At 44.4% G+C, this 26,317-nt stretch overlaps 1 protein-coding gene and 1 long non-coding RNA gene across 3 annotated transcripts in view; both read left to right on the top strand.

Annotated features, from left to right (window-relative positions):
- The window catches only part of SIGIRR (single Ig and TIR domain containing), a 135,433-nt gene extending 129,255 nt beyond the window's left edge, over positions 1-6,178 (top strand). For both annotated transcript variants that reach the window (XM_078682722.1, XM_078682721.1), the window contains exon 10: positions 2,438-6,178. In XM_078682722.1, coding sequence (XP_078538848.1) covers positions 2,438-2,610 — 173 coding nt within the window. In that variant the 3' untranslated portion in view covers positions 2,611-6,178. The remainder of the gene's footprint in view (positions 1-2,437) is intronic.
- A 786-nt stretch (positions 6,179-6,964) lies between these two features.
- On the top strand, positions 6,965-12,973 carry LOC144823850 (uncharacterized). Its single transcript, XR_013608842.1, has 2 exons — positions 6,965-9,122; positions 10,087-12,973. It is a non-coding gene; the product is annotated as an uncharacterized LOC144823850 (long non-coding RNA).
- Positions 12,974-26,317: the final 13,344 nt, after the last annotated feature.

Genomic DNA, 26,317 nt, shown 5'->3' with positions numbered 1-26,317 from the left:
CTATTGTGTTGTTTTGTAATTGCATTTATATAGCGCTTAGTACCCCAGGCGAGGCGTCAAAACGCTTTTTCGCGAGTAGCACTCTACTCTGGGACCCATAGAGGATTAGTGTTGAATTAGTATAGTGAAACATGCAAGTACAGGTTAGTCAGTAATTTGGATTTGGAATGATAGCAGGAGGAAAAAAGTTTGTATTTATATAGCGCTTGTTATCCCTGATGGGGTGTTGACGCACGCTATTCAGGAAGCCCATAAAGGATTAGTGGTGAATTAATATGGTGAAATATGAAGTAAATTCAGTGGTGGATATTAGTCAGTTATTTGGAGTGAGAAGGACAGCGGAGGTATAAAAGGGGAAGAAAGGTTTGCATTCAAATAGCACTTGTTACCCCTGATGGGTGTTGAAGCGCTTTTCTGGCGTGTAGCACGCCACTCTGGAACCCATAAGGATTAGTGTTGAAAATTAGTATAGCAAAATATGAAGTCATTTGAGTAGTGGATATGTTATTCAGTTATGTGGGTAGAGAAGGGTAGGTGGCGGATAGAAGAGGGAAAGAGGTTTGTATTTATATAGCGCTTGCTACCCCTGATGGGGCTTTGAATCGCAAGTAGCACGCTACTCTGGAACCCATCAGGATTAGTGTTGAATTAGTATGGTGAAATATGAAAGTAATTTTAGTGGTGGATCTGTTAGTTATTTTGATTGAGAAGGGTTGGGGAGGGGTAGAAAAGAGGGAAGAGTTTAGAAAGGTTTGTTTTAGGGGATCAGTATAGTAAAAGAGGTGTCAGGTGATGCAAGGAGGGGTAGAGTAGGAGAGAGTCTAGAAAGGGTTATTTTGGGGATCATAGTAGTGGTATGGGGTTTGGGATAAATGAGAGTGGATGTAGAGGATATATTGATAGATTTATAGGATGAGAGAGAGGGTAGGCATTGGAAATGCTAAATTAGGAGAAAGTGATAAATATATAGATCCATAAGTACATTGAAAATATATAGATGCATAAAGGAGGTAAGTATATTGGGCAGCATTTCTGGCCCTGGTCCTGGTCAGTCTCAAACAGGCTCAAACAAGCAACTGCCCTTGTCCTCTCTGCCCTTAACAGGCTCAAACAGGCAACTGCCCTTGTCCTCTCTGCCCTTGTCCTCTCTGCCCTTAGCCTCGACGCCTGGGCTGAGATGCCCTAACCCTGGCCTTTTATAGCCCTAGTAATCAGGTGACCCCTTCAGCCAATGGGAACCCTAGCCCTAACACTATCCAATCACAACACTAGCCCTAAAATCTAGAACCATTAGGAGACCAGGACCTTCCAGCCAATCTTAGCCCTAGTCCAAGCACCCAATCAGTTACAAAATTGTGATCTCTACGTCCAATAGAGACCATTGCCGTACCAGTAGTCCCAACCCAAGTCCAAGCAACCAATGGCACATGAAGCCCTAGTCCCTACTTCCAATAGAAAGCCTAACCCTACTCTCATTCCCGCAACTAGTCCAGCAACCAATCACACCAGAAGTCGTAATCGCTACTTCCAATTAAAGGTCTAACCCTAGCCCAAATCCCACCCTACTCTCAACAACCAATAAATAACATAGTGAGCTTGAAATCTGTTTGAATAAAACTTTACTCCCTTTCCTGGCCAAAAAACGAAATGCACAGTCCCTAGTAAACACAGTTTAAACAGCTCACAGAAGCACCCGCTGATGTAGAATATCCCTGTTGCTGGGGGGAGGCAGGGGGGCTGGTTTTCCAGGATTGGGAACACAAAATGGTGGCTGGGGGTGCACTGTTTTAACATACAGGTCTTATCACAGAGCAAAGGAGAAATTTGGTGGGAAAACTGAATTGTCACCAGGAATGAGAGGGATAAACTACAGAGTTTGGACTGCAAATCCCAAAATTCAACACATTAAACGGAAGCAATTATGGGCAGGAAAAAACACAAGTTTAAAGCACAAAACAGGTGATAAAATAGGCAATCACAGGCATGTTAAAACTACAATTTTAAACTGTAACAACCACAGGCAAAGAAAGTAATCACAGAAAGGCAAAATCGTTTTTTTAACAACTTTTGTTTTGGAGAAGAGACAGCACTAGTCTGCCTCCTTACCACTTCCTTGACTCTGCTCACTGCAGTCTGGGGACTGGGGCACAGGTAGGCTGCAACTCACAAAATGGAGTATCATAAAAGTTTCTGACTGGCCTGCCCTAACCCGGTGAGCATTCCCGACCCAGTCCCTACTCTGGTAACCAGTCCTTTCCGTCCAACCTATCCTCTGTCCACTGATCCAAGCATTGCTTCGGAAAAATGCCTCTGTTCCCCTGTAAAAAGCTGTCCTGGCCTTGCCAACAGTCTTTACGTTTGCTCTCTGCATGACCCTGTTACCCTTTGACCTTAGATATGCGTCTGCACTCACTCTTCTTCATCTCTCTCCCTCTAGGTGTCCGCGGGACGACGTTCAGGGAACCTGCTCCCCGGATGGTGGTGGCCCCTAGACCGCCTGCTCCAGAGGCTGACGCTGAGAGGGGCGACATCGACATCTCCGACCTGGGCTCGCGCAACTATGGAGCGCGGACAGACTTCTACTGCCTTGTGACAGAGGAGGACATCTGAGGCACGCCGGGGCTGGGGGCTGCGGCAGCACCGGCGAACCGGCTCATCCGCTTAGCTGTGCCCTCAGTCCAAAAAACAGGGGCCTCGAATGGAGAGCTGGGTGTGAGGAATATCTCTGGCATACAAAGTGCCTGTATGCACCAAGGACCAGGAGGTGACGTCACTTTTTGGGTGGAAATCAGAGCCACTGTGTCAGCTGTGCATGGGAAGAAATGCCTGACAGGACAGGAGTATGTCCCCAATGTGCAGCAGCGCCTCAGCAGGCTTTTAGCAAACTGGCTCCTTGATCCCTGGGTCTGCCAACTTCTTGACGCGCGGATGAAATGGTCACACTTTGAAACCGATGAGGACGGTCTGAGTGCAGTGGGGTAGAACAGCCCGTCATTGGCCATTCATTTTTCTATGACTACATGTGCATATCGCTGTCAGTGCTCCTTGGAGGAAAGCTGCCCTGATGGACCCAATCCCTGCATGTTGCCATTGTGCTCAAGTGCTCACCGTCAATAGGGCACTAAAGCAACCAGGCACGAAGTGAACTCCATTGAGTCCGAGCTAAGTCACCCCATCACAAGCATCCAAGCAGGACTAGCAGGAGAACAATGAGCTGGGGGCGCTAATCTCGATGTTCAGTAACATTATCAGCTTCAAGCTCTGAATTCAAGCAGTGATGCACAAGAGATTCTAGAAAGGCTATTTATTAGCATCCATTTTACCGGTGCCTTGGTTCACAGCAACTTGTACAGTCAGTGGTACCCGAGAGATCCAGCAGGTGGCATCGTGGATCCACGTACGAGCTCTGGTTAAGAACACACAGCCGAAGGGAGTTATAATCTATCGCCACGATAAGGTTGCACAGTGTGGGAGCCACACAGAGCCCAGGCAGTCATATCTGTTATTAACATAGCTGCTAAGATTTCAGTTTGGGAATGTGTCACATTTCTAGGTATCAGATGTCTTTATGTGTGACATTTTAAGGCCATATGGGTTACACTTTGACTGACACTTTATTGTGCTCTTAGCAAATCCTGTACAACCGTGAAGTAATAGAAATATCAGAAAATACTCACTTTGCATTTTATAATGGTTTGGAAACGGCCTTAAACAGACCAGAACACAAAGGGATCTTGTATAACAAGCAAGAACAGAATGAAGGTTTCTGCCAACGAAGGCACTGGATGAATTGTCAGCCATGTCACGGCTTGCCACTTTCTCAACATGTTCCCTATGCATGAGAATACACATACACGTCACATAAATGCTCACAAAAGGGTTGAACCAAGAATACAATTGCCAGAATTAATGTTGTTATTAAATCACTGTTGTGGACTGGCCCAAGCATTGCACAGTAACACCACAAGGCTGCTTATTATCAGTTGTGGCTTTATGATTATGAACCGTTTTAGGCAGTAAGGACTTTAACTGCAGACCTTCTGTACAATAAATGGACATCATGCCATTAAACATCAAATAGAGTACAATAGCCCAAGATCTCTCTCAAGTGACAGGAATTAAAGACTATTTCTTTGAAGTGTGGGGATAATGAGTGTAAGGTGTACAGATACTCGAGGATCACCGTTTTTCTTCCTGAGAAACAACATATCGAGTGCAACATTTACTTTCAATGAAAACTTTACACTTTAAGCATTGGCATGTCCATAAGAAGTGTATGTTTTAATGCATTTATATTTTTTGGCTTTGTGTCGCACTCCAGCTGCAAAACCGCCATCTAAATGCAACAAATAGTCATAAAGACTTTTTCAACTTGTTAAAGAAATGACAGGGTCATTTAAATATATTTTTGCCTTTTTTATAACCTTTTTGATGCGTCGGACGGCCCCTGGCCGTCTGATGTCACGGGAGGCCCGGGGGCCGCCCGATTTGCGCACGCGTCGGATTCGGCCGCACCCCGGCGTAATGTCCTCAGCGAAAAGGCCAAAGAAATGAAGCGGGAAAAAACAAGTGCTACAGCCCAAGCATCTTGTCCAGAATAGGTCAGATAAAATGATCCACTCACCCTCTGCAGGTCACAGCTTAATTGTTTAGCTAAATAAACTCAGCTGGGCACAGACCATCATTTTGACCTGGGGCCAGGTCATAATTATATGGGGTACTAATGCTCTTGCAAGATCACTGGCTGCTTCTTTGTAAATTATATTTATATCCCTCAGTAAGCTTACTGTAGTGCCTCATCATGCTGCTAAGAGCTAATTTAAAGTGTTTGACTAAGCATTTAGTACAGTGCTGCGGATTGTAGCACTAAAATGCGTTAGTCTAACCCCTGATGCATGGTATTTGGCAGGACTATATCAAGCGCTGTGACCCAAGACAAGAGCACCTCTCCAAAACACTTCCCACGTGGGCTCCTAACAATACACAGAACTTTTCCAACCACACATGCAGCATGGTGTAGCATGCTGCCGGTATTCGTAAATGCTATAGCACCCAACATGGGATTACTAAGTACTATATAAATGTTACATTCCAATACAGTAGAACACAACACTACAATAAAATCTGTCCTTGCAGCTGTCCCCATGCCCACACTGTAGAGGCTGTGAAAGTAGCAGAGCTCAGGTTGTCATTTCTGTGTATACACCTGTCCCCAGACCTGTAGACCTGTGTTGTACAGCATATAAAAAAATCATTGGTGCCTACGGGAGAAGTGTAAGCCTCAGCTTATGTGGCAACCATATAAATATAATATTTTAGATTGGTTTGACCAGGAATCAAAACAAAATTTATTTAGTTCATGTTTAAAATGATACATTTAAAGATATCTCTTTTTTAAAGTATCAAATTATTTTGAAACAAGGTGCTGCAAAGAATACTATGATGCATTGAAAGTGAATGGTGAATTTCAATGCATGAATGGTGAATTTAGAGTGCACAAGTGCTATACAAAAAGCATATATACAAGTGACTGATTTGGATACATTTGTTGTTACACGCCACTGTATGTCAGAGTGTCATTATTCAAATGCAACTAAAAGACAGCCCAATATTATAGTTGTCGACGTTTCGACCCCAAAAAGATTATTTATATAAGGGTCATCATCAGGACAGGAAGGATTTAATGGAAGCACCTCAAAGTAAAAAAACACGTAATAATTATTTGTAAAAAGAATTAAGAGCTTGAAAATTAAACTTTTTATATATTTTAAACATACCGAAAAATCGTGGCAATGGCGAGCACCAATGAATTGTATAGCAAAGAAGGAGGGAAGAACTCATGACCACTGTCAGTGGTGCATGCCCATCTAATGCTAGACAGAGTCTATTGAAAAATCAACAGTGTTTCACAATCAAGAGTCAATGGCTAGCATAAATGTGTGTCTGACAAAACTCAAACTCACCAAGTGGGGCAATTAATTAAAACAGCCCATGAACATTCAGGCGATTGAAAGAGAGTTAGATATGGCTATAGAATTATTGAAAGTGAGTAAATGAGAAATTCACCAAAGGAAAAATTTCTTGTCTGAAAATAGAAATGATGTATCCGGATTATAGGGAAAGTTAGATGTGAGGAATTAATGCAGAGTTCTAACAGGCAAAAAGGGAATGACACACCGCTTGATAAAATGACACCATCATGCGATCAGTGTGGCTGCCAAGAAATGAACAAAAGGAACATCAGGGATTGTTAAAAAAACAAAGATTGTTCCATACTTGATGACAGACTGCCATCCAGTGGAAGCGGATCCAGCTTACTTGTATTGCACCGCACTGAGCCATCTCAAATACTAGCTCTGAGCGGGCGAGTGGACTCTGAATGCTTTAAATAGCACGTCCCTCCTGAGGGGAAAACGTGTATGTGGATAAAATCATCTGCACGATTGAAAAAACCCTGCTGTGGGGAAATGTAAATAGAATTAGTGCAAAGTTAAAAACAATGATTAAAGCAATTAACTAAACGTTAAATTAAGAGTATTAGTGAACGTGAAAATAAGGACTACAATGGAAATAGAGGAAATCCACATGGACTATTTCCAGAGGAATGTGATGAAAAATATAAAGCGTGAATTAACATGCCCCTTGTGGTTAGGCTAAATTAAAAACGTATGCGTCAGGTAACTAACCGCCAGTTGTGGAACGTTAGTCAATGTTAACTGCAAAATGTGGAATGTTAGTCAATCGTGTTGTTTTATGCCATGGCAAAGAAGGCACCACAAAAAGTTGTCCGAAGACTATTGGAGATTCATGAATTGTAAATATAGTGTGTCACTGAAATGCTAGTGTAATATCCTGTACAAAGTAATAGGAAATAGGCATCTGGCATAAGGCTAGTGGGTGCTAATAGAAAATGACGTCCGCAACCAGCGCATCCATGAGATTAAATCTTAATGCATAAAAATAAAAAAAGTAAGAGGACCTCCAGGTGAGTCCACAAATCATACGAGTATCCTGCATAAAAAAGAATTTAAATCCTGTCATTAATGTGAGAACAAATCGAACAGCATATTTAAATAAACAAACCATAAATCAGAGAACTCTTTATGAAGAATTGCTGTGCAAATGGCAATAGAAGGGGGATTAAATCAGTCTAGTATATATATTACAATCAAACGACTGCAATATAAATTGAAATAAACCACCAATGGGTCAGGTAAGAAGAGTTAAATCATTCTTGTATATGTAGTCCAATCAAATGAACGCAGCTTGTCTCCAGTCCTCTATTGTATTAAGGCCATCTGCAATGGAGCAAAGTTTTTCCATCCACTGAAGTTCTTTGCGTATTAGTATGTTCGACTTGTCTCCACCACGTGGGCCAAGTAATATCAGTCGTGGCTGATCCCGCAAATCAGTAGTGGGGAGGGGAGGAAAAGGAAAAATAAATAAATTTTAAATCATTTACCTGCCGCCCGGCAGCCGCCTCTGTTCCCTCCTCTTCCTGGCTTCTGTTGGAACAGGAAGCAGGATTTGCTCCCCTAAGCCAATCACAATTACATATACTAGACTGATTTCATTCACCTTCTATCGCCATTTTCACAGCAATTCTTCATTAAGAGTTACCTAATATATGATTTGTTTAGGTAGGGGTCAAGGGTGTGGCTCTGTCCTGGCTGAAGAGTTTTCTATCTGGCCGCTCGCAGGGTGTCAGTTTGGGTCCCTTCCGTTCGGCACCTGTGGACCTTACTAAGGGGGTGCCACAGGGCTCATGTTTAAGTCCCACGCTTTTTAATGTGTATGTGGCCCCCCTGGCCGATCTTATGAGATCATATGGATTTATTCCTGTGTCGTACGCTGACGACACTCAGCTGCTTTTTCCTTTTCAGACTTTGACTGCTGCAGTTAAGCGCTCTTTCTCTGAAGGTATGAGAGCTGTGTCTCAATGAATGTCCTCGAATTTCCTGCAATGTAATGTAAGGAAAACCGAGGTTATGCTGTTTGGGGAGGCTCAACTGTTGTGGTCGCCGGACTGGTGGCCTTTAGATCTGGGCCCCGTCCCTTGTCCTAAGCAGACAGTAAAGAACCTGGGTGTTCGGTTGGACCAAGGGCTATCCTTAAAGGAGCATGCCAATCAAACAGCTGGGTCCTGTTTTCATGTTATTGGACTCCTTAGGCGTGTGTTTCCTCTTTTGCCATACGCTTTTAGAAAGACTCTTGTCCAGGCTTTAGTGCTTAGCCGCCTGGACTACTGCAATGGGCTGTTAATATCAGCAAATGACAACTTGCTAAGTAGATACCAGGTGGTTCAGACACCGCTGCAAGGCTGGTTCTTAATGCCCCGCCCAGAACTCCCTCTCCTGGAAAAGCTTCATTGGCTACCGATCTGACAACGGGTACAATTTAAAACCTGTTGCATTATTCATAAGAGTATCTATGGTTCAGGTACCTTGTACCTGACTGAGAAGTTTGTCCCCTACAATCCTGTACGCACCCACCGCTCCAGCAATCAATGTCTTCTACAGGTTCCGTCCATCAGAAGGGCGAGATTGGGCGGTAGAGCTCTCTCATTTTTGGGTCCCAGTCTCTGGAACAAACTTCCAGCTACCCTCAGGCTATGCACTAATCATTTAGCCTTCAGGAAATTGCTGAAGACCTTCTTGTTTTAAATTCAGCGTCTCTCTCCTTTCAAGATCTTGGAAGCATTGTTTCTTTTGCCTGCTAGGTGTACTAAACGCAGAGATACTCCTCCGGGAGTCGAGTCTAGCGCTATACAAGCTTATAAATAAATATTTAAATGTTTTTCGATTTGCTCTAACATAATGACAGGATTTAAATTATTTTCTTATGCAGGATACACCTATGATTTGTGGACTCACCTGGTTGTCCTCTTCTTTTTTCTATTTTTATTTATTAAGATTTAATCTCATGGTTGCGCTGGTAGCTGACTTCATTTTTCAATAGTACCCACTTGCCTTATGCCAGACGCCTATTCCCTATTACTTTGTACAGGATATTACACTGGCATCACAGCGACAATCTATATTTCCCATGCATGAATCTCCAATAGTCTTTGGACACATTTTGTGGTGCCTTCTTTAACATGGCATACAATAACATATTGACTAGTCAAGTCAAGTCAAAATATATGTTTATTATGACCTTGGTCTTTAAACAATACAGTGAGTAAAACGCCGATTTGAGTATGCGACATAAAATTGTACACCTATTATTTTTAAAAACGTGTCCATTAAAATATCATACACATCATTTTAAAACTACATAATTTATATACAAATGTTAAAACCTGTACACATTTTTATCCCTCCGAGGGTCTCTTCTGCTAAGCTAAAAAATACAGTAATGCAGGTTATTCTTTGGCCCTCAGCGCCCCAAGGGCCTCCTTTAAGAACTTCCCAAGGGCTATTACAATATCCAAGTATGGGATTTCAGAAAGGAGTTTCACCGCCTGAAACCTTGTTTTTACCTCATATTTTAGAAATACTGGGCGCAGCCACCTTTTCCTATATTCTAGGAGTACCGCACAGTCTAACAGGAAATGCATCAAGTCCCCCTTAGTTCTCAAGTTGCACCTACAGTGACCTTCCTCATCTAACATTCTTATATTGAGGTCTCTGTTTGTTACCCATGGGTTGATACCAATTCGAAGCCTCAGTATCTCTTGCCTGAGGCCACGGTTGGGTAATCTATCGAGATATGGGAACCAGTTATCCTGGGGCCACGCATTTAGCATGTGTGCCACAGATTTTTTCTTAGTTAGGTAACCCATATCAGTTGATTTCGAGACCTCTTTCCCCCTTTGCTTCAGATCGCATTTGGAGATAAGTATTTGGAATGAACTCACATCCAGTTCGATCTCCAGTGCGTTGCAAATTCCCTTCAATTTTTCCCTACTGGTCTTTGCCCATTTTAACTCGCTTTTCTGTATTTCTTTACGACACCAATATGCTACTTTTTTACTTTCGGGGTCGTCTAGTCTCTTCCAAAATCTGATCACAGCCATCTGGGTTAAAGTCACCCAAGACTTTGTACCTAATTCAGTTCTGATGGCTTGTATCATTGCCGATTGAGGACTTTCCACAATTGGCGGTTAATGTTGACTAACGCCCCACAACTGGCGGTTAGTTACCTGACATGTACAATGTTTTTAATTTAGCCTAACTCCAAGTGGCGTGTTAATTCACACTTTATATTTTTCTTCACATTCCTCTTATTTTCAAGTTGACTAATGCTCTTAATATAGCGTTTAGCTAATTGCTTTAATCATTGTTTTTAACTTAGCACTAATTCTATTCACAATTCTCCACAGTGTTTTTTTTTGGGTTTTTTTAAATCGTGGAGATGATTTTATAATCTTTCCTACCATAAGCATGTTTCTACTGGGGCATGTGCTATTTAAAGCATTCAGATCGCACGTGCGTGCTCACAGCCAGGATTTGAGATGGCTGAGCGCTGTGTTATTACTATTAAGTTGGAACCGCTACCACTGGATGGCAGTCTGCCATCATGTTTGGAACAATTTTTGTTTTTTTTCAATAACCCTTGATGTTGCTTTTGTGCATTTCTTCACAGCTACACCGATCACATGACAGTGTCTTTTTGTCAAGCGGTGAGTCATACTCTTTTTGCCGGTTGTAGCCTGGCATTAATTCCTCACAGTTGACTTGCCCTAAAATGCAGATACATTATTTATAATTTCAAATAAGAATATTTTTCTGTATAGCACCTGTGCACTCAGAATTCACCCTTTTCACTCTCACTGCACCCTAGAATTTTCTGGAGCACTTTCTTTCAAAATAATTAGTTACTTTAAAGAAGAGATACCTTTAAATGTATGGTTGTAAACATGAAGTAAATAAATTGTGTCAAACCTATTTATTGATGGTTTTTGTATGGTTGCCATGGAAATTGAGGCTTACACTACCATTGTTTTCCTTTATACATTGTCTTGCCCTGGTCCCAGGGTTATTGGTCTGCCCCTTTTCTTTGAGCCTGGAGTGTAGAGCAGCCAGGGTGTGATATCTGACCGTACTCTGATCCCATGGCTGAGGATGTGCAGTATACGTCCCCTGGCCAGCAGAGGTCAGTGTGTGATTATCTGTCCTCGCGTTTGTCTCCAGGCTGAGGCTGTACAATATATATGCCTTGGCAGAGTGCAGGATTTTATTATCTGTACCTATTTCTGTCTCCGGATTTTGGCTTTACAGTATAGGAGTCCCAGCAGAACTGATAGTGTAATTATCTGTTCTGTTCACTCTTCATCAGTTTTCAGACCTCAGAAGGGCTGAGTGGGTGGCGGTCTGTCTTTTCCCTGAACCTAGGGGCAACAATAGAATGCCTCTACTGACCATAGGTTTAGGGACAGAGAAGGTATCTGTCTTTTCCCTGCAGCTAGGAACAAGAAAAGGTGATGCTTAGCAGAGTGAGGGTAATTCGTCTTTTCTAGTGGCTTTATGGTGGGTTCAAGGTGAGGTAGCTATCTGTCCCACTCCTCACTTCTTTCACGTAGGCCCCTTAATTTGCTTACCTTTGTCTTGTCTTTCAGTGACAAATCAGGAGATGCTCTACACATTCCAGTGCTATGTCATTCAAAATGTAATTTAAAAATAAATATTGTAAAAAGTAGATTTCTTTTAGACTAACCATTCATTCTGATGAGTCGTCCGTGGGGCTGCAGATGTAATAATAACCTTGGGGTCTGAATAACCGTTCCTGGCTCCAATCAGAATCAAGACAGTCCAGTCGAAATGCACTTACCACTGGCAGGGCAAGTTTCATGACCCAGTATGTCAAAAACGAAGCTGTTATCTGAGAAGCATTCTTTTGCTTATCTTGGAATTTGTGTTGTGTGGGGTTGTGTCACCAACATACCCTTGTCACTAATATAGGATGCCACTGAGATCCTATCTAGTCACATTTGTAACATTTATTGATTGTGAAGGATTTTGAAAGCTGTGAAAACACAAATGTAATTAATTATATTTGTAAACTGACATTTGCCTCTCATTTTAACATTTTTGACAATCAGTTTTGCCAACCTACAGGGCAGTGTCCTGTCAACATGACTGACATGATGTGACATAATTACATTATAATTCTGGGAAAGGAGGAGTATGATAAAGTACTAGGACCAATCTTTTATTTGTATGTAAAAAAAAAGCTGTTAAAATGAAAAATGAGTTCTTAAATCTTTTTGAAAACAACAAAATAAATTATGTTAGGCAATCTTTGTTTATGTGTTAAAAGAGAAAGTTTGCTTTAAAAAAACATACAGCTGACAGCTTAAAGGTTTTGTATGGCGAAGTGACTGTGTAGAGATCAGTGTACTTGTGCTGTGAAATATATTGTTGCATGTAAGAAATGCTTTCTAACTATTTAGTAAATTTTGCTCAGGCTCTTTATTTAGGCAAAGATGTGAAATCCTCACTTATTTCTATTTCAAATTATTTTTTCTAATCTCGTCTTGAATCACCTTTATAAAACTCAGTTTAATCGCATGTCATTATACGTGTGCCCAGACCTGTTGAGTAGCTTAACTGCAGGTCGCAATGGCGTAACCGGCAGGATTTAATTAACTACGCGGACAAACTTCCTTCGCATCACTCACAGTAATTCATGTCACACGTGTGGCCCATTTATTATATCATGGGGCAGATGTCAGCAGGGTCAAACTACTGTGCCTGCTTTCATGGTTCACTTACCTTTAATGGGCATGAGGTGGGTGATTTTTATAATGTAACTAAAGCATTGTGTGGTAGCCCACTGTCATTTACAGGCAGCACATTTTCCAATTGAATGACCACTAAATTTGAACATACATATAGTTTTACTGACAAAACTATATTGTACACACGTTACTGTGTGGAAATAAAGTTTCAGTGAATATTTATCATTTGTACATTACCAAGTAAAGTGTCTTGATTTTTCTTTTATCCTATTAAAATCTGTTTCCATCGCACTTCACGATTACAAAAATTTGCTTCATTTCTGCTTTCCTAAAGCTAAATGTGTACAGCTCATTTACATGTATTTACATTTTGTTAAGTGTTACTAAAAAAGCCTTTCCGTACACAACCCCGCACACAAGCAAGATTGTCACACAATTCATTTTACTTTTCTTTTTTTGACTACAAAGTAAGAGGAGTTTAAACCTCACTTCCCATGTTAAAAAATATAAGCAGCAATTTGTCAGAAGACCGTCTGGCATCTGACCTTTGTCTTTGAAGCACAGCTAATGTGACCAGATAATTACAGAATTTAAAGGCATCTTCATTTATTGCTTGGACTTTCACAACCCACCAATAATTAGCTCATGAGCCAAAATTTGTAAACGCTGACCTAAAAGTCATGCAAAAACAAAACCCATTGTTATCCAGGAATGCCATGTCGGTCCACAAACTCTTAGTATCTTCGAGACAGCATAGGTTTTGACTAAGTGAGTAGTGGGGTAAGAAATATAGCAGGTTCAGGATTATCTACCAGGCCAGCATCATTTACAGTTTGTGCCTCTCATGGTCTGGTGACGTTATCATTGACTCTGCTACCAGCCTCGCAAACTTGCCAAAGATCATCATCATCTTCTGTTGCTGGCATGTTGATCACCAATGATCAATCAGTCAGTAGATTTGTAAAGCGGTTCCTATCCCCCATGAAGTTATCCACGCGCTGGCGGAGTCCAGTTTATTAGTCAAATAGCCAGGTCCTCAAGGACTTTTGGAACTCTGAAAGTGACTGGGAGGTTCGTAGATGAAAATGTAGCTCATGTCATGTCTTCGCTGCTAGGTAGGAGAAGGCGCAACATCTGCTATGTCACATGCAGGAGGTGAGGGTTAGAGAAAGGAGCGGAGGTGTCTGGTGGGCTGATTGAAGTTCCGGTGGTGGTTCAAGTAGGGGGGTCCCAGTTGTGTAGAGCCTTGTATGCATGGTTCAGAAGCTTGAACTGGCATCTTTTCTGTACAGGGAGCAAGTGAAGTTCCCTCAGGTAGGAGGTGTTGTGGGTTTGTCTAGGTAGATCTAGGACGAGTCTTGGTGCGGCATTCTGTATGGTCTGTAGTTGTCAGAGTAGGTGAGCTGCGATCCCTGTATAGAGAGCATTGCTGTAGTCCAGTCGGCTGGAGACGAGTGCCTGGGTGATGGTGCATCTTGAGCTTTGGGGTAGCCATTTAAATATCTTACGAAGCATGCCGGGGATGAAAAAACAAGAGCATGAGACAGTTGACCTGAGTCGTCATAGTTCGCTTGTTGTCCAGAATGATGCCTAGGTTCCTAGCGTGGTCAGTGGGGGTAGGAGTAGGTCCGAGTTCTGAAGGTCCCCAGGTTGCATTCCATCAGGAGCTTTTGTTTCCCAAAATCCATACCTCTGTTTTGTACGAGTTGAGCTTCAGGCAGGTGCCCTTCATCCAGTTGGCAACGTCTGTCATGCAGTTGTGGAAGTTAGTCTTGGTGTTGGTGGTGTCTTCAGGGAGGAAGAGGATGAGTTGTCAGTGTAGGATATGATGTTGAGTCCGTGTGTTTTGGCGATGGTGGTTAGAGGTGTCATATAAATGTTTAAGAGGATGGGGCTGAGCGAGGATCCTTGGGGTACTCCACAAATTATTTCCTTGAGTTGGGAGGTGAAGGGGGAAGGCAGAGTTTTTGCTTATCCCAGTGAGGAAAGAGGCAATCCATCTGAGAGCGGCTCCTTGGATGCTTATTTTGTTCAGCCTTCTGATGAGTGTGTGGTGGGAGACCATATCGAAGGCTGCCGAGAGTTCTAGGAAGATCAGATCCACAACCTCTCTTCAGTCGAGTAGGGCTTGAATGTCATTGGTAGCTGCGATCAGGTGTTGGTGCTGTGGTTGCTGCAGAATCTGTATTTGGAGGAGTTGAGTAGGAGGTTCCGTTTCAGATGTCAGGAGAGTTGTTGGTTGATGGCTTTTTCTAATACTTTGGCTGGGAGCAGGGAGATTGGTCAGTAGTTGTTGAGTACATTTGGATCAGCCAATGATTTCTTCAGTACGGGGTTGACTTCTGCATGTTTACAGTGCTCGGGGAAGGTGGCCATGGCAAGTGAGGTGTGAACAAGGTGGCGAGTATGTGGCTGATTCGGGCTTAGCCTAGGGTGAAGATGTGATGAGGGTATGGGTCGGTTGGGGCCCCTTAGTTTTCCGAGTTCATTATGGAGTTTGTGTCCTGTGGGGCGAGCTGGTTCCATTCGGTTAGTCGGCCTTGGGCTGGGGTATGAAGTTTCTCTAGATGTTGGCTATCTTGTTGTGGAAGAAGTTTGCAAGGTGGTTGCAGAGTTCCTGTGAGGGGTAATGTTTGTTGCAGCTGAGGGGTTGGAGAATTCTTTGATGTTGAAGAGTTCTTTGCTGTTATTGGAGCTTGATTCGATGCATGAGGCTTAGGCTTTTACTTTGATTCTCTTAACTTTCTGTGGTAGAGGTTGAGGAATGACTTGAAGGGGGTCTTGTCTGTCATGTCCTGGCTGGTGTGCCATCTCATTTCTAGTTCTTTAAGCGGTTCTGAGGTGTTCCGTGTACCAGCTAGCCTTCTTGGCGGACCTTCTGTGGGTTTTGCTGCCAATGAGAGCAAGCTGTCAGTGCAGTTGCTGATCCAACTGTTAAAGTTTTTGACGTTCTGGTCTAAGTTGTTGGAGGAGACGTGGTAGGTGGTCTTGAGAGTGTTGATCTATGTGTCCTTTGAGACTTTGCTCAAGCTGCGGTGGGGGGGACGGAGGTCTGTCAGCTGATGATTGTAAAGTGGTTGGTCTATGTGAGGTGCGTGGTGTGGCTGTACCTGATGCAGTCCCTGGAGGTGAAGATGGGGTCTAGCATGTCGTCTGTGGTGTGCGTGGGGTTGTGGCCAAGTTGGGTGAGTCCAATGTTCATGCAGTCGAGGAGGTTGGTAGTGTTGATGTCATTGTGGTAGTCAAGATGGAAGTTGCTGAGGAAGATGTAGTTGTTGAAGTCCATGGCTACAGGGGAGGGGGCGATGAAGTCAGTGATGAATTTGCAGAAGGCTGGAAGTGGTCCTGCAGGACGGCAGTCGAGGGTGCCCCTGATGGTGGTTTTGCTGTCTGTTTGGAGTCGGAAGTTGAGATGTTCCATGGATAAGGTGATGTCATAATTTGTGGTGATACATTGGATGGATTCCTTGTGTATAATGGCAATCCCTCCGCGAGGCTTGTTGATGCAGTCATGGTGAGTGATCTTGTATTCTTTGGGTATATCGGTGGTGATGATGGGTACAGAAGTGGGGTTGAGCCAGGTCTCAGTGAGGTAGAGTACGTCAGGTGTGAGGGTGGAGATGAGGTCCCAAATCTCAGTGGTGTGTTTTCTTAGTGAGCGTGTGTTGAGAAGGGCATATGCAAGTTGGTGCTTTTGTTCAGGTGGTGTCTGTGGTGTGTTTGGGGTGTGGCTGCTCCTTGGGCTGCTGTGTGCGCTGTGGCATTGGGTGCAGGTGAAAGGTCCTCCTGTGGAGCCTGGATTGACATGATGGCTGTGTTTGTTGCGGTGTCAAGGGTTTAGAGCTCAGTGATGGTGTATCTGCAGGGGGCAGGAGGGCCAGGGGTCGTAGCTTTGGGTGCAGTCAAGGCGTGGATGGGCACATAAGGGCTTGCCTTTGCTGCGCCAGTGGCGTGCCCGCTGCGGCCTGCATTAAGTAGGTCCTGGGCTGGGCGGCGCTTCTGTTGGCAGGAAGAACTGTGAGTGGGAAAACTGGGTCAGGAAATCACTGTCACTTGATCAGCCTGAAACAAGCAGTAACTGGAGGCCTCAGGCAAGTGGCAAGCTGGGTGCCCAGGTGCCTACTAATGATGGACTCTCACGTCTCTTGAAGAATAATGTTTCTGGTTATGACCAAGTTGCCTCCTTGGGTAGATACCATACTTCCTCATACAGGCTTCACAATCCATAGTTGGGGTACAAAGGTGGTTTGCACTTGCACCCTAGAACAGATTGTGAAGTAGTACAAGATCTCCCACTGCAACCTCTTTGGCTTTTGGTCTCCTTTTCTTGCTTAGTGTGGTGTTGGTTTCCTCCGTCTTTCCTAAGTGACTTTATGTGGGTTGGAGTCCTGCATTCAGGACAAGGGGTGCAAGATGGCATCCTCTGGATAACATCCAAACAGCACAACTGCTGGCACATTCTTGGGTACATGTGGACAGGGCCGGACTGAGAACGCAAATCAGCCCAGACTGGCGGGGATGGGGGTGGCCAAGGGTGCAAGTTATAAGTACTTCTGCTTAACTAAAGTGGCCCCCAGCACTGCTGTTTTTGTTACTGGAGGTCGATATTGCAGCACTGCTGGAAAACCGCCCCCCAGTAACAAAACCACCCCCCATCCTGCCACCTCCCAGGGAAACGTCCGATGCCCGCTACGACTAGTCTGGCCCTGCATGTGTAGTGTTCCAATAATCCTAGAGTAAGTTGTATGCGGCACATTCCACATTGTGATTCTCTGACTTTGATAAGAGAATCATCTTGTTAAGAGTTTACTTAAAAATTGTTTGGTCTCACCATTGGCCTTAGGCCACTTGAGCATTCTTTTTCTGTGTGTAATGTTGAGGATCCTACAGGTAGCAAGAAAACTCTGGTGGACCACTGTCAGTTTGAATTTCTTTAGGAAAACCATTTTTAGCAAGCATCATCCTGAACATTGTTATTACTTCTCAGAAGATGTCACACATCAAGCATACTCAAAAAATATGCATTAGGCGCATCCACTGTGTCACGTGTGTCTCATTTGAAAGTATTGGGGATAGAGATTTCAGAGGCACCATAGCTTGGCACAGTATATAAATGACTACTATGCTTTTAACATTTTTGTAAATATCCAGAAACCATACTTCTGTAGTAGGGGATCTCTGTGTATAGTCATAATGTAGTGAATAGTCCCGCTCATGAGCGTGGACCCCAGAGCAATCAAAAATAATCTCTTAAGCTGTCTAAAAATGCAGTCCTGTACAAAAAAACAGAAGAGGCACCCTGAATCCTAAACAAGATAAAGGGAGGGGAAACCACCCACCAGGGTAAATTAAATCTCGAACAACATGGAAAGGGGAGTTCCCAATATTGAAAGGGGACAATTAAGTTCTCATATTTAGACAGAACATGCCCACAGAACAGCTAATAATTTTTCAAAAATGTTTTTTTAGAAAATAGATTTTATTTATATTCTCATGAAGAAATAAATATCAAATATAAATGGTACAGGTCAAAACAATTCATTTGATTATCTCATTGGTATATAAAATTTCATATTTTTTGAGAAAACACACATAAAAACTCACATCATCAGCCCAAGAACACAACAATAAATGGAAGAGGGTACACACATCATTCACTCATTCTACCAACCATTGATCCAAAACCAACCACTACACACATACATATTCAGACAGCAACAACATTCACTCAGGTGTACAGAGAAAGAGCCGACGCGCGTTTCGGAACAGTGCCAATAAGAACTTCCTTCATCAGGGCGCATATCATCAATACAGTAATTAGAACGGTCTCTCAAGATCCCAAGATCCAATTGTTAGACATGTGTCCTAGTCAAGTTCAGGGCTGACACAGCTTATCTGTGGGCAAAAAAAGTAAATATATCAGATTTCAACAAAAATAAATATAAAAAACTGATCACAACAAAGAGCAGGGCAGAGTATTCATACGTCTTCAAACAAACAGTCACATCATTCGTATTTAAAAACGGGAAAAGAATTCGAGTCCTGCACAGACACTTAAGAGAGAATTTAAAGACATTCCACCAAAACCACAAACAGCACAGCTTGCCAAGTTTTCTTCATAGAGAAAACAACTTCCCCTTTTACCAACAAGGCCTCTGGAATGATAGAGAGGAAGGGGAGGACAGACAAGCCCCATAGGCTGCCATTATGTGGCTCAAAAAGGGATACTGTGCCTTTAAGAAAACTTTCTAGAACTTACTCAGTATCCCAGAGTGCCCAGCAGGTCCCATTTACTTTCAGTTCTTTTTTCCAGCTCCTGCTAGCAGGACCCTGGAGCATTGAGCTCTCCCTTTTTTTGGGTTTATTGTAAGAATTTTGCACTTTTAAAGTGTGTGAGTGTTTACACTCGATGTGTTTTGATGCCCTCTTCCTTTTATAGTATTCTGAGCACTCCTTTTTTGTCAAAAATGCCAGCATTGTTTGATAAATGCCCGGAGTGCTCCAGGAAGAAGGCCAAGTCGGACCCACACCCTGTGTGTGTCTTGTGCCTCCCTTCTACTCATTTACCTGAGAAGTGTGAGATTTGCCAGACCTTCTCCTCCAGGACCCTGAGAGACAGAAAGAAGATCAGGCTCCAAGGACTGGAAGAAAGAAGGCTGCAGAGTCAAGGTGGGTCTGGGCAGGCTGGATCTACTTCCTCTGCCCGTGCTGAGGCCTCTGGGGGGTTCCCCAGCGTCAAGAAGCCCAGAAAGCGTCACCGTTCTCCGTCGACGCCGATACCATCGACGACGGCGTCGAGAGGCATGATGGCGATCTGCTCCCCGTCAACCCAGGGCTCTGGGACAAGTCGACGTTCATTGTCGAGGAGACTGTCGAGACCGCCTTCGAGGTCGCCGCCGAAGACGTCATCATTATCGGTGTCATCATCATCGACGTCGTCGTCGACACTTCGACGTCGTAAGGATTCCAGCCGGAGTCGGGGCTCGCCGTCGAGGCGATATCGCCGTTCGCCCTCGACGTCGACTCGGCGCTCGCCGTCGAGGCGCCGCCGCCGTTCACCCTCGACGCCGACTCGGCGGTCGGCGTCAAGAAGGACACGTTCGACGTTAAGGCGCAGATCTTCAGCGTCGAGGAGGCGAAGCCCGTCGTCGAGGCATAGGTCGACGCCGAGACGACGTTCGTTTGCGTCGAGGAGGCGCTCGGCGCCTAAGAGGAAGAGATCATCCTCCAGGATGCGTTCTGGAGCCAGGAGTCCTTCCAGATCCCCAGGGGCACCGACAGGGGGTGCTGCCTCTCGGTCGCCTACGCCGAGGAAGAAGATGAGGGAGTCACCAGGCTCGGTGTACTCTGTGGTGTACTCTACCCCAAGCCGAAGTCACCTACTCCTCCTCCTCCACTGCCTAAGGAGCCGCCGCCGCGCACTCCTTCGCCACCACCTCCTCCTGTTCCTCCACATGCACCGCCACGGCCTCCGAGGTTGGTCTCACTGACGCACCTCCCAACGCCGCCTAAGGGGGCACCTCGGCTGAGGTCCCCGGTCAGGCCACCACCGCAGGCTCCGCCGCAAGTACCCGCGAAACCGCAGGCGCCGCCGCAAGCACCCGAGGAACGTCCAAGGCCTAGAAGACATAGATCTCGCTCCGGACGGAGATGGAGATCCAGGAGTCGCCGTCGCTCATCGACGAGATCCAGATGACACCGTAGGAGGGGTCGGTCTAGGTACAGCACGGGTTCGTCCAGCGCAAGGGGCTATTCGCCAACTCTATCAGAATCCCCTCGGGCGAGGGTATCCCCTGTGGATGACGTGGTCTCCTTTCAGGAAGTCTTGTTGAGGGATGCGAACAAGCTGGGCATCTAACTGACTGTGCCCACGCCTACGACCTCCGTAATATTTTAGACTCTCCACAAGAAGCACCTATCTAGGCCTCTGTTGCCCTTGGTGCCTGGATTAGTGGAACCCGCCATGGAGCTCTTCCTCACTCCGGCGTTGGCGAAAGCAGCCCCCTCCAGGCTGCAAAAGAAATAGAAGGCTCCTGATGCGGACCCGGCTTTCCTCCGATTGGATCCAGTTCCGGATTCCGTAATTGTGACGGCGGCGAGGAAGCAACACGCCACCACCCCATCCTCTAATGTGCCTCCGGACAAGGAGAGTCGCTGGTTGGACTCAGCGGGACTCAGCGGGTAGGAAGGTGTGCGGGACGGCCGCTACCTCCATACAGGCTGCCAGTGCATCTGCGCTTTTGGGGTGCTATGATTGGGCTCTGTGGGAGTCCCTCCAGCAGTTCGCCGACCTCCTCCCACGGGAAAAGAAGGAGGATTTTATGGAGATTCTGAGTGAGGGATTGCTGGTGTCGAACCAGCTGATCAGCGCAGCTACAGACTCGTCGCTCCTGGCAGCCCACGGGTGCTGCCATGGAGTTAATCAGAGGTGCCACGCATAGCTCCGATTGACGTCACTGAAGCCTGAAGCCCAACAGAGGGTGGCCAACCTGCCCTTCTAGGGCGAAACCCTATTCGGGAAGCACGCCGATGATGAGAAGGCTCGCATGAAGGCGGAGGCTGAGACTCTGATGGCTGTGGGCTTGGAGAAGCCCAAGGACCAGAAGAAGAACGGTACGGGGCACAGGGCAGAGGGTGAGGTCAACAGTCTGGACAACAGCAGCAGCAGTTCCAGAGGAAGCCCTTCCAGAAACGTCAGAGGGGCAGGGGCGGTCAGCAGTCTGCCACCGCGACCAAAGGCCCGGCCGGGTCTAGGCCCTGAGCGATTACTTCCCCGTCATCCGTTACCCACTCCGGTGGGGGTAAGCGTTCAATATTTTCTGGCAGAGTGGAGAAAAATTACTCAGGACAAGTGGGTGCTGAATATTGTTTGTAATGGATACAGTCTTCGGTTCACCAGCCGCCTCCAGCAATTCCAATGGTTTTCTCGCAGTTTCAGCTGCGCGAGCTCCAGGCGAAGGCCGATACCCTGTTAAGGAAAAGGGCGATAGAAGACGTCCCTCTGTCTCAGAGGGGAAGAGGTCTGTACTCCCGGTTCTTTCTGGTCCGTGTTAACCAGACCATAACTTTACCTACGTTTTTTCAGAATCCTTCCTCTCCAGCGGAAAGGTCTCTACATTCCCTGGATGTCAGGAGGGTGTTGAAATTTTATCTGGATAAAACCAAAGATATTCGTAGGTCAGACCAATTGTTTATCAATTATGGGTGAGTCAGGACAGGTCTTGCTACCTCACAACAGTCAATTTCGAGGTGGATTGTGTCCTGTATACAATTATGTTATCAAAAGGCTAATAAGACCTTAGGGGGTAAACCTAAGGCTCATTCCACCAGGGGTAAAGCTGCCACGACTGCTTTGTTACGTACTGTTCCAATTGCAGAAATCTGCAGGGCGGCCATTTGGAAGTCGGTCCATACCTTTGCTAAGCATTACTGTCTGGACACTGATGCCAGGGCAGACGCTCAGGTTGGGCAGGCTTAGCTGCGAAATCTGTTCGCACAGTAGTGGTGTTGTACTTCTTTTTCTCTACCCCCGCTTTGGTGTGGGGATGGGCTTGCCATTCTATTCACTAGATTATGACTATACACAGATATCCCCTACTACAGAAGGAGTAGTTTCTGTCCTGTAACTCCAGTTCTGTAGTAGGGGTATCTCTGTTATAGTCATAAGCGCCCGCCCTCCGGTGGAGACAGATGTCTCCGGTGGACATCTGTCTCCAGTGGGGACAGATGTTTATGTTCGGAATGCTACAGGTCTAGCGTTATACGCCTTCAAAAAGCACTGAAAGTAAATGGGACCTGCTGGGCATTCTGGGATACTGAGAAAGTTCTAGAACGTTTTCTTAAAGGCACAGTATTCCTTTTTGAGCCACATAATAGCAGCCTATGGGGCTTGTCTGCCCCCCCCTTCCTCTCTATCATTCCAAAGGCTTTGTTGGTAAAAGGGGAAGTTTTTTTCTCTATGAAGAAAACTTGGCAAGCTGTGCTGTTTGTGGTTTTGGTGGAATGTCTAGTTGAAGTACTGGACAGTGTAGCCTGTGGATATAGGCTGCATTATATGTCTTTAAATTCTCTCTTAAGTGTCTGTTCAGGACTGCATTTTTAGACCGCTTAAGAGATTATTTTTGATTGCTCCGGGGTCCACGCTCATGGGCGGGACTATTCACTAGATTATGACTATAACAGAGATACCCCTACTACAGAACTGGAGTTACAGGACAGAAACTACTCCTTCTTGTCAAATACGCATCTTTGTCTTGACAACACCCTGTTGTTGATTGCGTGCCAATTTTAGCAACTGCTATACTAGCTTAATGGTTATATCTTTGCCTTATCTGCACAGAAGTATCCTTTCATTAGTCACAGAGGGTTCATCGGGTATGTTGTTTAGGTCTTGTAGTTGACTCTTGGCCTCAGATGTTTACGGCCTGGTTCGCTAGACTCAAGATATTCATCAGTTTAGTGACTATAATGATCTTTTCTATTATCTGTGCGCCTGGCTTCACTGATCTCTAGTCACACATTTTACTCAGTTTTGATGGTTTAGTTTGGTCGCTTTCCATGAGTAACAGGAGATCTAGTTCTCCAGATTCCCTTGTCCAGGCTTGTGTACTACTTCAAATTAATATTCCTAGAGCTGGAGTTTCCCTCATTTCCATTAATGGCAGTTTGGATGAAGAGCCCTGGAAAAGTGTAACCAAAGGCTTATAATTAGTACACACATGAAAATGACTGCCATACAAGTATACTTGAAATTGTCGACAGCCTCATAAGATTGCTATTGCTTCCTTCTCAATGTGTGAATGTCTCGGTTCAGGTTTCATAAGAGCCCAGTGTTAATATGCTTATTGTTGATGTAAAGCAGCAGCTATGCCTTGGTGGACTTGCGTTGATGGACAAATCAGTTGGTTTGTTTGGGTCATAGAATTGATCAGGCATATTTAGTTCTTTTGAAAGCTGATTCTTCTGACCATATCCTCATCCTGTCTGCTTTTAGGAGATGCTGCAACTTCTGATTGAACTGCCCTTAACAGGTCGCCATTCCAAAAATACTCTGAACTTCAGATGTTCTGTGGCGGTGCTGATGCCTTGATGTCACACCTTTTTTGTGGCGGGGTCCAAAGAATTTTAACTAAAACTTTTTGTTCCAAAGACAGGTATGGTGTTGAAGTATACACGAGGATGTCATCATTCACATCCGGCACCCCATTAAGATCTGATAGTAGTTCTACTTCTATTTTGGGGTGCCATACATCTTTAATCAAGTGCCAGTGACCTTTTGTCTGATGTTTTTACTGATCTGATATTTTGCAACCATATTGCTGTACTTCACTGTTAATGGTTTCTTGTCAACCCAGAGGTAAGACAAAAGTTCTTTATGATTAAACACAGTTTGCAGGGGTAAGTAAGACTAATTGTTTGACAGTCACCACTCTGGTGAGTAACACTTTTAGTCTCCACTTTTTAACTTACCCTCTTGCTCCTTGTTTATTTATTACAGATTGTGGACTCTTTTGCACAATCATAAGTCTTATTCCATGTCTGGTAAACCGCAGTTATATTTCCTTTCCTCTGGACTGGGCGCTAGGATCAAGATCAAGATTAACTAGTATTCACACAGTACAACGCTGCTTAAAAATCAGCAGTGCTATAATGTCTGGATGGGAGAAAATTGTGCAGCACCAGATTTAGCAGGAGTCCTATGGAGATAATGTCAAGAGTATTTTCAATCCCTAAATCACAATCCATATAATGTTTCCTTGATCATGAATGTAAAAAAGCAGAAGATACAATTTCTAGATGTGGAGCTTTACGATAAGGACAACAAAAGTGAGTGCAGGCTGTTTATAAAGAAGACAGCTACTAATAATATTTTGAGGGCATTGTTACGTCAAATGACAGAAAAAGGTGTCTGAGGGTAAAACAAAAACTGAGATTCCACTGTATAACTTAAAATGAGGCGCAAAGAATAAGATTAAGTCAGACTGGTGCAAAAGTGTGTAACAAGACAGCACTTAATTCCTGAATTTGGAAAAAAGTGCCAATCAGTTCCCGCCCTATTCATCATCTGGGCCCTCCTTAACCCAGGAGAAAGTGTAGTCTGTCACTAGATGTTATTCTGACAGACAATCAACTCAAAGCTAAGTAAAGAGTTGTGTAATAGGTGGGACCAAAAACCAGTATTATAATCGGGGTAACTGAATTGCAGTGCATAAATGTGTAGTGAAACGGTGATGTGAAATTGTAAAATTGGGTAGAGATTGAGTAGAGATAAACAATTTAATAATTTCTCTCAACTCTCCCAATATTAAAAAAGTGAAAACTAGCAGATTTAACAAAATATCTGCAAATCAGTAGGGTCGACATGTTTCAGCATATGTGACTAGAGATGTGTCAATGCTTTCTTCAGGACCTAGATTTAAACAGCTACTGCAAAGATAATAGAAAAATATCACCTGTGTAATTTCAGGTCTTGCTCAGTCTTCTCCAACGTTTCTAGAAAAGAGATCGCGCCCAAACAAGTAACACAAAGGACCACAGTGAGATCAACATTATGACAAACATTTTGTTCAGCCATGTGGTAACATTACCACATAGAATATGGTAATAAATGCCATTATCCTTAATCAAGCTCGCTTACCTATTTGGTTGGAGGAAATAGCTTCACCCCAACTGGCTACAGCTCAGGTGTGAGGAGCACCGCTCTAGTGAAAAAACAAGACAGAACACACAAGACTCACAATCACAAATCACAAAGATACGGATCGATATGTTGGAAAAACGATCTGTTTTAGCGCTCGTATCATTATGCCACTTGTTTCATGTGCATACTTAGAATGGTGGCAGGTGGGGGTTAGACAACCCCTTTTGTCTATTGATTACCCAAGAATCGAAATCAACTTGGCCATGCAATGTGGAGGGGCTGGTACTAGTCGTGATTTAAAAGAACCCAATAATGCAGTTATAATTGTCGTAGCTCTCCCTCTAGCGAGGACCATGGTGTATAAAAAGCTACTCAACTGTGGTCAAACACTGAAACCACCGCTCTACTCTTGAGATTACTCAACTAGCGCGTTTTGCAAAGACGAGCGTTTAAACAATGGTGTCTAGTCCCTGCGCGATTTAGCACTGACCTCTCTATCGGTACACCAGGCGTCCCTCTGAGCAATCTGGGGGGGCGCCGGTGTCCGTTCATTCTTCGTTTTTGTTTGCAGTCTCAATCTGCCACTTGAGTCATGTGACTACCACGCTCATGTGATCTAGAACTACAAACGTCCCGTGTGGCGTTTAGGGAGTTGTAGTTCGAACGTCATTTACGGTTCGATGAACCCATATATTCAAGGAAGTTATGGTCTAAAGGTTTTCAATTTTAAAACAATCTCTGGCTACCTTTGTGTGGCAGCTTTGATGTCACCCCGAGTGTGTAGGCGGTCTTAATCTACTTATCGAGGCACGTGACTACCAAGCTTACGTGTACCTGAACTACAACCATCCCATGTAGTGTAGGGAGTTGTAGTTCGAACGTCATTTACGGTTCACTGAACCCATGTATTCAAGGAAGTTATGGTCTAAAGGTTTTCAATTTAAAAACACTCTCTGGCTATCTTGGTGTGGCAGCTTTGATGTCACCCCGAGTAT

Source organism: Lissotriton helveticus, chromosome 3_1 (genome assembly GCF_964261635.1).
Source record: "Lissotriton helveticus chromosome 3_1, aLisHel1.1, whole genome shotgun sequence".
In the NCBI taxonomy this organism is placed as follows: domain Eukaryota; kingdom Metazoa; phylum Chordata; class Amphibia; order Caudata; family Salamandridae; genus Lissotriton; species Lissotriton helveticus.
This window is presented reverse-complemented; position numbering and strand designations above follow the sequence as displayed.